This window comes from Lissotriton vulgaris, chromosome 2_1 (assembly GCF_964263255.1).
Source record: "Lissotriton vulgaris chromosome 2_1, aLisVul1.2, whole genome shotgun sequence".
Taxonomy (NCBI): Eukaryota; Metazoa; Chordata; class Amphibia; order Caudata; family Salamandridae; genus Lissotriton; species Lissotriton vulgaris.
Genome location: NC_141687.1, coordinates 314,292,991 through 314,306,632, shown reverse-complemented (window position 1 = coordinate 314,306,632; position 13,642 = coordinate 314,292,991). Strand labels below are relative to the sequence as shown.

At 45.6% G+C, this 13,642-nt stretch overlaps 1 protein-coding gene across 3 annotated transcripts in view; it reads left to right on the top strand.

Annotated features, from left to right (window-relative positions):
• The window catches only part of AKAP10 (A-kinase anchoring protein 10), a 504,896-nt gene that overhangs the window by 431,206 nt on the left and 60,048 nt on the right, over positions 1 to 13,642 (top strand). For all 3 annotated transcript variants that reach the window (XM_086955011.1, XM_086955012.1, XM_086955009.1), the window contains exon 13: positions 4,449 to 4,501. In XM_086955011.1, coding sequence (XP_086811137.1) covers positions 4,449 to 4,501 — 53 coding nt within the window. The remainder of the gene's footprint in view (positions 1 to 4,448; positions 4,502 to 13,642) is intronic.

The window sequence follows — 13,642 nt, the reverse complement described above, 5'->3', positions numbered from 1 at the left end:
GTGGGTCCTCATTCCGAGCTACGCGTCATTCCTACTTTGTTTGCGGCCATACCGCATACATACGTTTACCTCCAGATTGGGATGGTACCTGTTACATTGCTTTCCTTCTGCCCCCTGTTTTTCTAGCTCCTCCTGATTATCATAGAAATACAAATCTAGTAAAAGATAGATTCCGAAGAGATCTCCCGATTGTCGACTATACTGAAACGGCATGGGAGCAATACACAGATTTTAATAAAGGATTCTTTTTCTTCACAGGCCCCGTCCAAAACAGTAAATTAATACGTAGATTAACTAGAACACTTGAAGCAGTAGTACATGAAACTGCCTCCGCCCTAGGTAACTTAAGAGAGGAGCAGTCTGCTATGCGGATTGTTGTCCTTCAAAATCGTCTTGTTATTGACGTCATCTTGGCAGATAGAGGTGGAGCTTGTAAGGTCATCGGGTCAAGTTGCTGTGTTTTCATTCCAGAAAACGCGCCATCTGTATACAAGGCTATTACACGTCTTCATAAGATTGCAAGTTTAATACATCAGAATCCAGGCACCTGGACTTGGTCCGGTTGGTTCTGGACAACGTTGACCGCTTGGGGATGGAAGATCCTATCCTTCCTAGGCATTGGCCTTGTCATAGTATTCAGTTGCTGCCTGTGCCTACAGTGTGGGCCGGCGATATGTGGACTGTGCGCCACATCGTGCATTGAACATTCCAGTTTTCTCTCAAACCGACAACGGAAGAGAGACGAGCAAATGATGTTACAAGAACAGACTGATCGATTCATGATGATCGGGATATCATGAAGGGTCCGTAGGGAACAAGGAGGGAATGAGGAAATATAAATTTTTGGTCAAGTTATGTTCCCTATCGTGTACCCCACCGTCTCCATGTACGAGTTTAAAGTGCATGTAACTTCCCTCCTGTGCCAGCTATGAAGACGCAAATACATTTGCGTCCAATGTTAACATGTCCTCTTTCAGACCCACCCTGAATGGGTTGAATAGTCCGTTCCTAAGTATGCCATGCCAACGTCTTTTTGTGGTGTACTTTACACGTTTTTCAGCTCTGGCAAAGTAGGCCCTGAATTCTGCCATCGAGCCTTTTTCCTGCCTTCTGACTCTGAAAGCCTCAGCCCAGGCTGCCCCTGTACCTGTGAACTCTGCCTTACTTCCAGCGCGGCCCACCGCGCTTAGCTCAGCCTGCTGCCTGCCAAGAATGAATTCAACCTTCGAGTTATCTGTTTCCCTCTCCGAAGATGCATTCCTGCCTACTAGTTTAAGTAAACATCCCCCCAGCTGCAGAGCGAAGGGCCTGGCCTTACTGTCTCTGTGCAAGTAATTCATAGCCTCTGTTACCATGCTCCCATGGAAGGCCCATGCCCCCACGCTTCTCATGCAGACACTTAGGCGCTTATACACGCACTCACAGTCAGTATAGAATAGCTTCTGCCCCAGAGACCTTTCCGTCCAGATAGCTCAGTTCCTAAACATCAGATATCAGATATGATAGAAGCACAAGTTGATCTGACATTCCAGACTTCTGTCTCTTTCCATTAGTTAAAATGTCAAGTCCCCTGCACCCCTTCAGCTTCACGTCAGTCACACGTCATGCAGCTGCGCGCGCATCCAGGCCTCAGATTTCTGCTGACATTGCAAGATTCTGCTTTCGTTGCCACCCACTTATGACACCTACCTGTGACGTTTCTAGCACACACCTCTATGTTCACGCCTAGTTCATGCCTTCTAATTACGTATCACGACCACGTGTGTGTTTTATCTTGTTTCTCTCAGCTGTTACGCCTACTATATTGGTTTCTATAATGTAACTCAAGTATATAAGCTATGTATTGTCAATAAAATATTGCTCTATCCCTTCCTGCACCCTCAGTGGTGGCAGGAACCAGATATCCGGTCATGACCATTCCTTTTTAAGGAATAAAACCCCTAAGAACTCTAACACCACGGACTCTGCGTCTTTCTTTCCGATTGAGTTATTATTGATTAAGTACTTACCTGCATAGAAATTAAGACGGTAAATCAAATATTTACCACATCAGGATCATGCACATAAACAGATTCTCTGCAGACTAAGCGCCTGATGATGAGTCTTGAGGAAACTCCTAATATGCTTAGCGGTGCTGCTACGGCACCACTAGCATATTATGTTCTCAGAACCGCTTTACCACAGCTGCGGGATATATGATCCCCGCCGGTTGCAGTGGGCCTGTGGTGGTGGGACCGCCGCACTCTTAATGCGGTAGTGGAACTGCCAGTGCGGTGGTTCCTGCCTCACCACCGTGAGTTTGGTGGATCGATGGAAAGGAGCCTTTGTTAAAACCTGGTTTAAGATCAAAAAAGGGCAACCAGAAACTTTAAATTTCTATTTGTGCAGAGAAGTAGAAACGAAAGTAACTTGCCCAGCCAGACTGTTCTTGGACACTGCACTGGACCAGTTGGGCTTACGGCAACTCTGGGCAACGCCTGGGACCATGGCAAGCTTCAAGAAAATCGTAAATAACACTGTTAAAAAAGAGTCAATCTTACATGACAAAGCGGCCTTGACTGAACGTTCGCATGGCTGGCAATCGTTCGCATTGCATACAATCTTATAGTAAAGCGACTCCTCAAGCTTACCTCCTCTCTAACTTCTCCAGAACCATCAAAGAGAAGTTTCTGAAATTTCGGTTAGGTCTGCTGCCGACAGCATACCACCTGCCCCCTTGGCTGCGCCCTCCAAAGCCAGCAGTGTGCCGTCTTTGTGGGGAAGGAGAGGAGGACATAGTCCACATTATAACCATTTGCCGCGAGCTGATGCAGGAGCGCCGGCAACTACTCAGACCAATTTTCAACAAAAACCAAATACGGTCATGCAGACAAGCGGTGCTTGCAAGCTTCTATGGCCAAGATACTCAACTAAGCTGCTGTCTGGTAAAGTTTTTAATTGCAGCTGACCTACATTTTAAAAAAAAGTGCACACAACCATAACAGTGTGTTAAGCATACAATGTCAAGTTTCTTTCTCCACACCCAAGCCTCAAAGGAAACTATTGAAAGGCTAACTATATGACATACTTCGCACAAACCAACGGAAGCCGAGGCAGCACTATGCACTTTAAATCGACGCATCTCGGTCTGTCATCGTTCTGAAGTCAAGATTTTAATAAGGGGGGTACTTTTATCTCACGGACTGCCACTAATATTCGCCGGCCGAAGTGAAGAAACAAGATTATGGACTACCGAGACCGGGGGTGTGGATTTTCTTCCCAATCTTAACGCATGTTTTTGTTTAACTATGGCTATCAGCTTTTTTATAAAGAAAATTGAGGTTTTATTGTTTATAATAGTGGGTCAATCATTGTAATGGTTTTAATTAACTGCACAATAAATTTATTACTACTCAACTGGTGGATCGATGGACCACCAAATTCGGAATCAGCCCATAAGTATTCAGTTCGTATTGATTTTTACACAAAAATACAGAAAAAAACAATATCTTTCCTTATCAGAGTTTATTAAAAAAACAAAAAGGATACAATGGAAGGTTGGTTTTCTTTTGCTTGACAGTCAATGGTGTCTGTAGTGGCTGCCAGGCCAGCAACTGTGCGGCTCGGCAGCAAAGGGAGACAAAAAGATGAGAACCAAGCTACAATAGCTACAGATGTACATGTGTACTGCAATGCTAACATTTTCGGTTGAGTATTTTAACATATATATGTCGCTTTAGAGCTCTACTAAACTAGACATGGAAGAACACAGAGCGAAATGAATATATAAATAAATATAAAAGTTATAAAACTAGAACACCAAGTCATGTTACCAATAACCGGTTTTAAATAGAAAGGAACATCTTCCTATTATTGATCATTTCTAACTTTGATCCAACTAATTGTTCCCATCTTTTAGACCCTCATAGCCATCTTTACGACCAGTTAACCAGAACAGAATTAGAAGAAAAATTATCTATCCACAAACTTTTGCATAAAAATCACTAAGAGCTGAATACTAGTCTGCAGAGAGCCTTTAGTGCAATATTAAAGCAAAGTCATATACGTTATCTTTTCCATTAATGTCTCTTGAATTGGTACATTGATATTTTTATTACTGTCCTACACATGCACTCTTAATAGTCAATTGTCTGGAAAACGTATCAAAAATATTAAATAGAGACTTTGGCATCATGATTTGAAAGATTTCTCAATTTCAGAGATTTTGTTGGACACGTCGAACAAATATATGTATCAGTTGATGTATGAAAGACTATCATGTTTATCTACCAACTTCGAGTTCATTTTCGAATTACAGACTCAGGGCTAATGTTCTAGGACTCCCAAATGTAAAATGATTTGTTCGCTGAGGTTGTTCTACAAGGCATCCGATTTACACCATCCTGTACTGTTTGTGCTAAGCAGTTTTCCTTTATTTGAGAACGCCTCCTTTTTTATCTTTCTCATAGGTTCAATTTTCTCACAGGCTATGAAGAAATGGGTCCAAGGAGACACGGATGAGGTAAGCTTGATAAATGTGTGCTCTAACACGACACCAAATAAGTGTTTGTGAGATGAATATATGTAACCATTTAGTGTTGTCTTTTTCTTATTTACATAAAATGATGCGTAGCAGGAGCTTTAGAGCATTCGCCCAGATTTTTTAGGTCTCCCCTGAGACAGCACATGCGCTGTCTCTTCGAGACATTTAGTAAGTGGCTTTTAAAAGTGCCACCAGAGGCTTTTGCTAGCCTACAGCTTGCGTTCACGAGCTCGTGCACAGCTGCAATCTGTGTGTGTATTGCTGTAATCAGGCTCCTCTGTTTGGACTAGCCCCCTCCCTTTTCCCCTTCCCTCGTGGTCAGCTTTATTTGTGTCTTCTAGCTGTGAATCATGCTCCTCTGCTTGCACTCCCTCCTCCCCCTCCCTCTTCGTCAGTTTAATTTGTGTCTTCTATCACTGTGAATGCTCCTGCTTCCACCAGGCACACACACCATCAGCCGTCAGTGCACGCTTCCACCAGGCACACACACCACCAGCCGTCAGTGCACGCTTCCATCAGGCACACACACCACCAGCCGTCAGTGCATGCTTTCACCAGGCACACACACCACCAGCAGTCTGTGCACGCTTCCACCAGGCACACACACCACCAACCGGACGCCAACGTTATTTCCTCTCAGTGTCGTTTCGCTCCGACCTATTCGGCCGATCCTTTAGATTCACCGCGGCAAAATTGTGGAACTCTATACCATTTGGCTTACGCAGCCCAGATGATTTTATTTCTTTTAAAAAGGCTTTGAAAACGTACCTGTTTCCCAAAACCTGTTAAAGCCCTTCTCTGCAAGCCATGCAACTGTCTAAACATTGTGTATGTATCATCTAAGTCTAAGCGTCAGGATACCCGAAGGGTGACAGTCATTGCGCTATATAAAAGCACCAATACATACATACATACATACATACAGCCATCAGTGCACACTTTCACCAGGCACACACACTACCAGCCGTCACACACTACCAACCGTCCGTGCACGCTTCCACCAGGCACACACCACCAGCCGTCAGTGCACACTTTCACCAGACACACACACACACACACCACCAGCCATCAGTGCACGCTTTCACCAGGCACACGCACCACCAGCCGTCCGTGCACGCTTTCACCAGGCACACGCACACCATCAGCCGTCCGTTCATGCTTCTACCTGGCACACACACCACAAGCCGTCCGTGCACTCTTCCACCTGGCACACACACCCCCAGCCGTCAGTGCATGCTTCCACCAGGCACAAACACCACCATCCGTCAGTGCACGCTTTCACTGGGCACACACACCACCAGCCGTCAGTGCACGCTTCCACCAGGCACACACACCACCAGCTGTCAGTGCACGCTTCCACCAGACAAACACACCACCAGCCGTCAGTGCACACTTTCACTAGGCACACACACTACCAACCGTCACACACTACCAGCCGTCGGTGCATGCTTCCACCAGGCACACACCACCAGCCGTCCGTGCATGCTTTCACCGGACACACACACCACCAGCCGTCAGTGCACGCTTCCACCAGGCACACACACCACCAGCCTTTAGTGCAGCAGGCAGGCTCTTCTCAGAGTTTCTTAGTAAATATGTGCTCTATGCCTGGGAGGGAGTGGGCCGAGTTTCCTTAAACCATGCTGAGTATGCAGGTGCAGATCATGAACTACTGTGTGAGGGAGTCATGCTGCCTGGGGCTCACCATCCTGAGGTTCAAGCGAACCACTATGGGTGGGTGAGCGTTTGGAGTGACATCTGCTCGCATGGGAACAGCCTCCCTTTGAAACTGAGGCAAACACAGGAGCTGCTGTTGTTTCGGAGGAAGGTGAAGACCTAGTTGTTCCCCAGAAGGTAACCGGCAGTCAGCATTTGCGGATCATTCCAACTTTACTGTGTCTTTGTGCCAGGATGCCTGTGGGGTTGCAGTGCGCTCTATAAATGTGGAATACATACACTTGTAAATTGCTCCTGCACCAGGCTTTTTCTCATTTGCAAAGTTTGGAGCATGCGCACAGCTACGCAGCCCCCACACCCCTGGGAATAACTGCTTCCTACAACCAGAAAGGAAACAACATTCAGAGCAATGAAAACAAGTTCACTTGATGCAAAGAACTATTAACAAAACCCATGTCCAGCTATTGTAGATCTGGCAACTTAAAACAGCAACAAAAAAACAAACAAGCATTGGCATAGCCAATAGGTCTCGCCTTTTTGGACCCTATAAGTATTTAGTTATGCAGCAGAATATCCTTGGTGCATGGCTAAACACTTATAAGGTCCCAAATGCGAGACCTATTGGCTATGCCAATGCTTGTTTTTTAAAGTGTAACGAGTTCTATGAGAAAGAGATACAAGGAGAGGAAGAATAGAGAGACATGTGGGATAGGCCTTAATGAACATACTGCTGTTCTGAAATAATGCTGTATTGTATCTTTACTTCAAGGTGGTGCATTAAGTGAACGTTTTCAGCTTTAGATGTAAGAGGGGTCAGCATTTTAGCACCCGGAAATGTCTCTGTTTTCTTCACAGCTGTGCCTCTTTGAAGAAAAGGGTAAAGGCATGGGGTGTTCATGGCTGAACGCGTCCCTATGATTCATATCCGGGTATTCCGGTGTTCGATGTATGGCTGACTGTTTCTGGAAGCCACAATGTCACAACACACTGGAATATATGGCAGGCAAGCGCCTTCAAGAAGTTGCCACCTCTCCAGGGGAAAAGCCAAGGTCATAAAAAAACATCCTTATTGAAGACTTCAGAGGGTTGGAGAAAACAAGGAGTCAGGATACCAGGCAAGGAAGTCCTAGGAGCGAGGATTCCGAACACAGCTATGTTGCAACATACCCTCCAACAAGACTGAGGCCTTTAAATAGTAAAAGAAAAGGAAATGACATCAAACATCACATGACACATAATAGATTGGGAAAGTAGGCAAGAAATCAAGGGAGAACTAACAGTGATATATAGGGAATAGAAAAGAGAAGGAAAACCTGGAGTGAACTTGCTGCGGTGTCGCTTTAAAAGGCGGCTGCCAACCCTCAGGCAAGTTATTGCCATTTTGGAGTTGAAGAGAGAAGGAGCAGGAGCCCAGGAGAATGAGTGGAAACAAACCTGGGTGAGAGACTCTTCAAGTCCGCAGCTGTGGACTTCGTATGGCGCCTTCAGAATCCAGGAAGCCAAGTGACCGTGCAAAGTACCGTAAATTCTCAGGGGCCCAAGTGATCATGAAGTGGCGGATGCAATAGTCATATAACTTAATGAAGAACAATTTTTTAGCTTTACAGAATGTGTTATTGCAGTCATGAAGGGTTTCTGTTCTAGACTACTCGTTGCCTTAAATAAAGTACTTTTAGTACAACCCTGATAATGCCTGGGAGGAAGTCTATTGGTTATATATGATCTCCTAGTGCTCTGATAGTTTGTCCAAGCTGTCTATTTTAGTACTGTAGCCAGGTAAAGTATGTTGGCAGAATGTGTTGTAGATTACATGCTTTGCATTATCCTGCCATCTAGTGTTGTTTTCGGAATATTACAGTTTGTTTACTTACAAGATAGAGTTTCAGTTTCAAGAACAATTTGTGATTACGTAGCCAACACCCACCATACATCAGACTGGAGATTTCACATTAGGTTATTTTTCTTTCGTTGGGTTCAGAGCTGAAGTTTTGTGCCCCATCTCCAAACTGGTATCGCAATCAGAAAATCAGCAAATTTTGCTCTGCTAACATAACTAGGCTGTGTTGAACAACTTCATCCTCTTCTGCACATTCGCCATGATAGGACACTGGCTCCACTCGTCGTTGATCCTCAGATCCCTCATGCCCACCTTCCTGGATTTACAAAATTAACTCATGGGGGTGTAAGAGAAGTGAAATACATCGTTTTAATCTGTCTTAAGTGCCACACAAAGTTGGCGAAATCCGATCAGGGTCGGTTTTATATTTGCCTCTCGATCGAGACAAATAAAAAGCTGTTCGGTGGCTCAGCATTTCAAGGCTAAACAGACTAACCATACTTGACCATACGTGATTGTAGATGTTCTTAATTTGTTGCTATGGCGTCGACAGGTCTAGGTGAAGTAGTTTGACGGGTATGAGGACTTTGATGTTGACATGGAATCCCATAGTCCTTCTGGAATACAAAATCAGGAAGATTTCTTGGATGAGGGGTCTCAGTATGATTTTTCTAGAAGACTACAGAGGTACCGATGAGCCATTTCTGGTTAATAAATCAAACGCAGCCAGCGAAGCTCCTAACCGAGCCAGTGTTAATCCCCCAAATATCAGCTCCATCATCTACCCTGCATGCATGAGAGCCCTCTCCTGAATCTTGAAAGACATCCTTACGAGGAGATTGTGGCTGAGCGAGCTCAGTAAATAGGCGGAGTGTTTTTCAAGTGACAGCCAGCGGTGTAGCCTGAGATACGGAGGTAGCCAGAGTTGCCGCCTTTGGAGCAGGAGAACCAGGTTTGAGCTTCGGTGTCGCCTCAGCATCTTGTGATTCTGGGCAAATCACTTAATCTCTCTCTACCCAAAAATTAACCTGTCCATGTGTAACGGAACTGGTGCTCCTGTAAAATACTCCAGTGCCTTCGGCTCGAAATCTGCTAACAAATTATTTTAAAAAAAGCTGTGGGCCGACAGTGCAGAGGCTATTCCTGATTAAGAGGATGATGGGCGAAGGAGGAGGACCCCACCCTCCTCACTAGTTGGCTACCTTTAAAATTGGACTAGGAAAGAAGACAGATACACAGGTGAGCGCAGAGACCTGACCAGTACTTGATTGATCCTGTGCTGCCGAACCGGCCCAAGTCAGCACGGAGGTCGACAGCGGGTGCTAGAAAGGTGGTGGTGACATTCCTCAGTCATACTCGTACAGGAGATAGAGGTTCCCCACCGTCTAAAAGCACTCTGGATTCCACAAGACTATGTGCTAAAAAGCTGTGGCGGTAGAGCAAGCAAAAGAGAAAAACATTGAGACCGTACACTTCTTGGCTCCACAACTGGCCCGCCACCGTACCAGCATTTTGGTCTATTGGAGACTGTCATCTTGACAGGGCGGTGCCTAAATGATGAACTAGAGGAAAAAGAGGACTGAAGCCCTTGCAAGAGAACAACCAGGAGGGCCAGACTGACCAAGGGTTAGAACATCTCTTCCCCTCGAGGAGCAAGAAAACCCAGGTGAATCAACAGGCAGGACGGAAGGGGATGAGAAAAGGGAAGAGAAGCGACTAAGAGTGGGGCGTCAGAAACCGGATGAAGGGCGGGTGAAAAACCAAGCAGGCCCTCAGAGGGGTGGCGGAGAGGGAAGATTCCATCTCCCACGCAGTGACCATGGATAGGTAGCTTTGATTAGTGTACACCCACTTAGCCAAAGCACAGATTGAATGGAAACCAAAGCTATATCTGTTGAATGTCTGGGATTCCCAAAATCTGCCAAGATATTATATAATCAGTTTGATGGTAAAGTTGAAAACTGTTTTATCGAGGCAGACTCCTCCAAAAAAGCAGGAAAAATATAGCAGCCATGAAGGACTTAAGGGGAATGCTATAAGGGATGAGCGAATACCAATAGAGACACACAGATAGTGAAACTAACTATGATGGTCAGTGTGCTGTGCACTCACACAACACTTCTGTTGACAGGAGATGTGAATGTTTGCATTTTGCAAATGGTCATAAAAATAGATTTGAATAAACACAAGCACAACCTCCATGTGAGGGTGCACAGAACACACCCAACAATCTGCACCATGTGTGCAGGCTCATTCCAAGTCCTAGCTCTGCTGTCCTGAAGGGACACAAACTTCTGCCTAGGGTACCCTGGTTAGGCGACAGTGATTACTGTCCACCCACTTGCCATTACAACTTTTACAGGTGTGCAGTGCTGGCTGGGACTCTCCCTTACCGAGCCAAAGACCTAAAACAAAATATCAAACTCTGAAGTGGGCCTGGGCTGAGGGAAGAGATGGTCAGCAGGGTAAAATGGGCAAATATATCTTTCTGTAATTTAGAACTGTTGATACCTTGCTAGACACCAATGAATGAACCTGAATGGGTAAAACTAGAATTGGCAGAACCTTAAAGCCATTCTATCAGCCATTCGAGATAGCCTGCAATCACTGGAATCAGAAATCGGACTTATCATGTACTTTACATTATTATACTGATACTTGTATTTAAATCTGATCAAAACATTCCCCTTTATCACCCTGCTTCCTCCCAGCCAGGTGGAAAGTTCGATGGTTGGGACATAATTTTGATAGGGATCTGAGGCGCAGGTAAACATATGAGGAGCACACAACGGGGGCCAGAGGAGGGGTGACCAGGAAGACGGTCACCAGGCCCTCGTCACCAGCCGACTGGACTACGGCAACGCCCTCTACGCCGGAACCACCGCCAAGCTCCAGAAGAGACTGCAGCGGATCCAGAACGCTTCAGCAAGACTCATCCTCAACATCCCCTGACACAGCCACATCTCCGGACACCTGGGAGACCTGCGCTGGCTCCCGGTCAACGAGAGAATCACCTTCCGCCTCCTCACCCACGCACACAAAGCCCTACACAACCAAGGCCCAAGATACCTCAACAGCCGCCTCAACTTCTACACTCCCATTCGTCAGCTGCGATCGACCAGCAACGCCCTCGCCGCCGTCCCCCGCATCCGAAGAGCCACCACAGGAGGAAGGTCCTTCTCCTATCTGGCCGCCAAGACTTGGAACTCCCTCCCGACCCACCTCCGCCTGACCCAAGACCACCTCGCCTTCAGGAAGCAGCTCAAGACCTGGCTGTTCGAGCAGTAGCGGACCCCCTCCCCCAAGTGCCTTGAGACCCTCCGGGTGAGTAGTGCGCTATATAAATGTTCTTGATTGATTGATTGATAGACCTGCGAGGACAAATTCCCCTAATTCAATAGACAAAACACAAAAGAGCCCTCGGGTCTAGAAGGAGAGAGACGTGTTGGCTGACGAAGAAGGCGTCCTATTAAAGGACGGTGTCCCTCACCCACCAAAGGTGGCATGCTTCATCATTGGGGAACCTCCTCGCACTATGAAGCCTAGTCACATGGTGCGGGCTACAACCACCTCACAGAAAGGGAGACGTTCATGGATGTTTTGTGGGTCAGAGGGGCTATTACTAAAACCCAGCATGAGATTCCAAGATGTGGTGAGGGATGCAGTGCAAGTGATTGGGTGAATTAAAACTAGCTATAGAATTTACCACGTATCTTTATTCAGGCTACCATGTACTAGGATAAAAAAACAAGGACCCAACGGGAACCATTAGACTCAGTCCTACTATGCTAAGATCAACATGTTTCAGCCAGTGGCCTTGTGAGTGTCACGGATTTCTTCAGGATCTAAAGTGAGCTACTGCTGTAAAAGTGATATAAACAAAAACAAGTGTGAGAATGCAGTGTATCAACTAGATGCAAAAGCAGTGATCCGAGGTTTTCAGAAAGGTACATTCCCTAGCGTTGCCTGTAGGGAAATACAAATAACATACTGTACAGTGTTGGGAATTTAGAACAGATCTCAATTCAGCCATTCTGAAAACCTTGTATCACTGGTTTTGTATCTAGTTGATATACCGTATTCCTGCACCTGTTTTTTAGACCCAAGGGCTCTTTTGTGTTTTGTAGGTAAACATATAACAAATTGTTTCCCCCGTACATTAAGGAACAGGAACAAGCGATTATCTCGTTCCACCAGCAACATTTCCATGACCACTCCCTAGTCGTCTGGCGTGGAGATGTGTGTGTGTGTATATATATATATATCTCCATCCATCCATCCCTCCCTCCCTCATGGGCAGACGTGTTTCCCTGGTTATTTAGCTCTAATATCTGCCTCCAGTCATTTTCTAGTTTTTCATCTCATCTAACCTGTTTCATTCGAACTTATTCGGCAGTGGTCCATTCATTTATTTTCCGCAACCATTTCCCATGACTTGGCAGGCATGCGTTCAGCCATTTATTGGCTATATGGCGCTTAGCCAGTAATAGTCCTAAGTTCAGGAATTTACGACTACGTTTCCTATTGGCTGGAGCCGGGATTAGGCCCAATAGCATCTCACAGGGAGTACCCTCTTATTCCCTTTTGGTTGCTTGTTTGAGTGTTCTAATCATCTCTTTCCAGTATGACTTTGTACGTGCACAACACCAGACCACATGCAAGAGGTCTGCCTTGGGTGCACTGCACCCTGTGCATTCATCTGATCTGGCAGGATAGATATTGTGTAAAATATTTGGAGTAAGGTATAGTTGATGGATAAGATAAAATTGAATTAATTTTAATAGGACGTTTGAGCTAATTGTACATGTCTCCTCATGGGCTTTCTTCCAGTCTCGCAGAGTAATGTCCTCCTCAAGACCATCCTTTCATTTGGACTGCACCTTCGGAGTAATTCTTGGAGCATCCTCCCGTATAGCCCTGTACAGACGGGTAATAAGTTTCCAACCCTGTGTCATGTCTAGCAACTTAGTCAGTGTCTGGGAGGGTCGTGCTCCTCCGGGACGTTTGGCCAGAGATCACGTGCTGTGGCTGACACTTTATTATATTACACATATTCTGTGCCCTGAGCAATTGAGTCAATGGCGTTCTCTTTGGTTATATATTGGCCTCCCAAATAAAGGTCTCCTAGGACTGAACAACCGCCATTCTTTTATGGACATGGTATTCTCTATGTCCTTGAAGGGTTTGAGTACCCATATTGGCATATCCCATGCGAATGGGTCTATACGATGGACTGTCTTGACCACTCGTTTCCATATAGAGCCTATTAGCCTAATCCGGTGCGAGTAGTTGTCAGGAACACGTTCTCCTATCATAAGGAGTTCCGATAGTCCTGTGTGGCCGTTCAGGTCACCCATCAATCTCTTCTACCAATTATCCCCCTCATCAAACCAATGGACGAAGTGTTGTTAGTTTGCAGCCATATAGTAGAATTCTAAGTTTTGGAGTTCACCGCTCCCTTTATCCCATGTTTGTTGCAGCATCCGTAAGCTTATTCTTTTCCGCTTTGTGAACCATAAAAGGTCTACCTTGATCATGTCTATCTCACGAAAATATCGTCGGGGAATTTAATATAATGAATTCTGCATTACATATTAGCAGCAGGG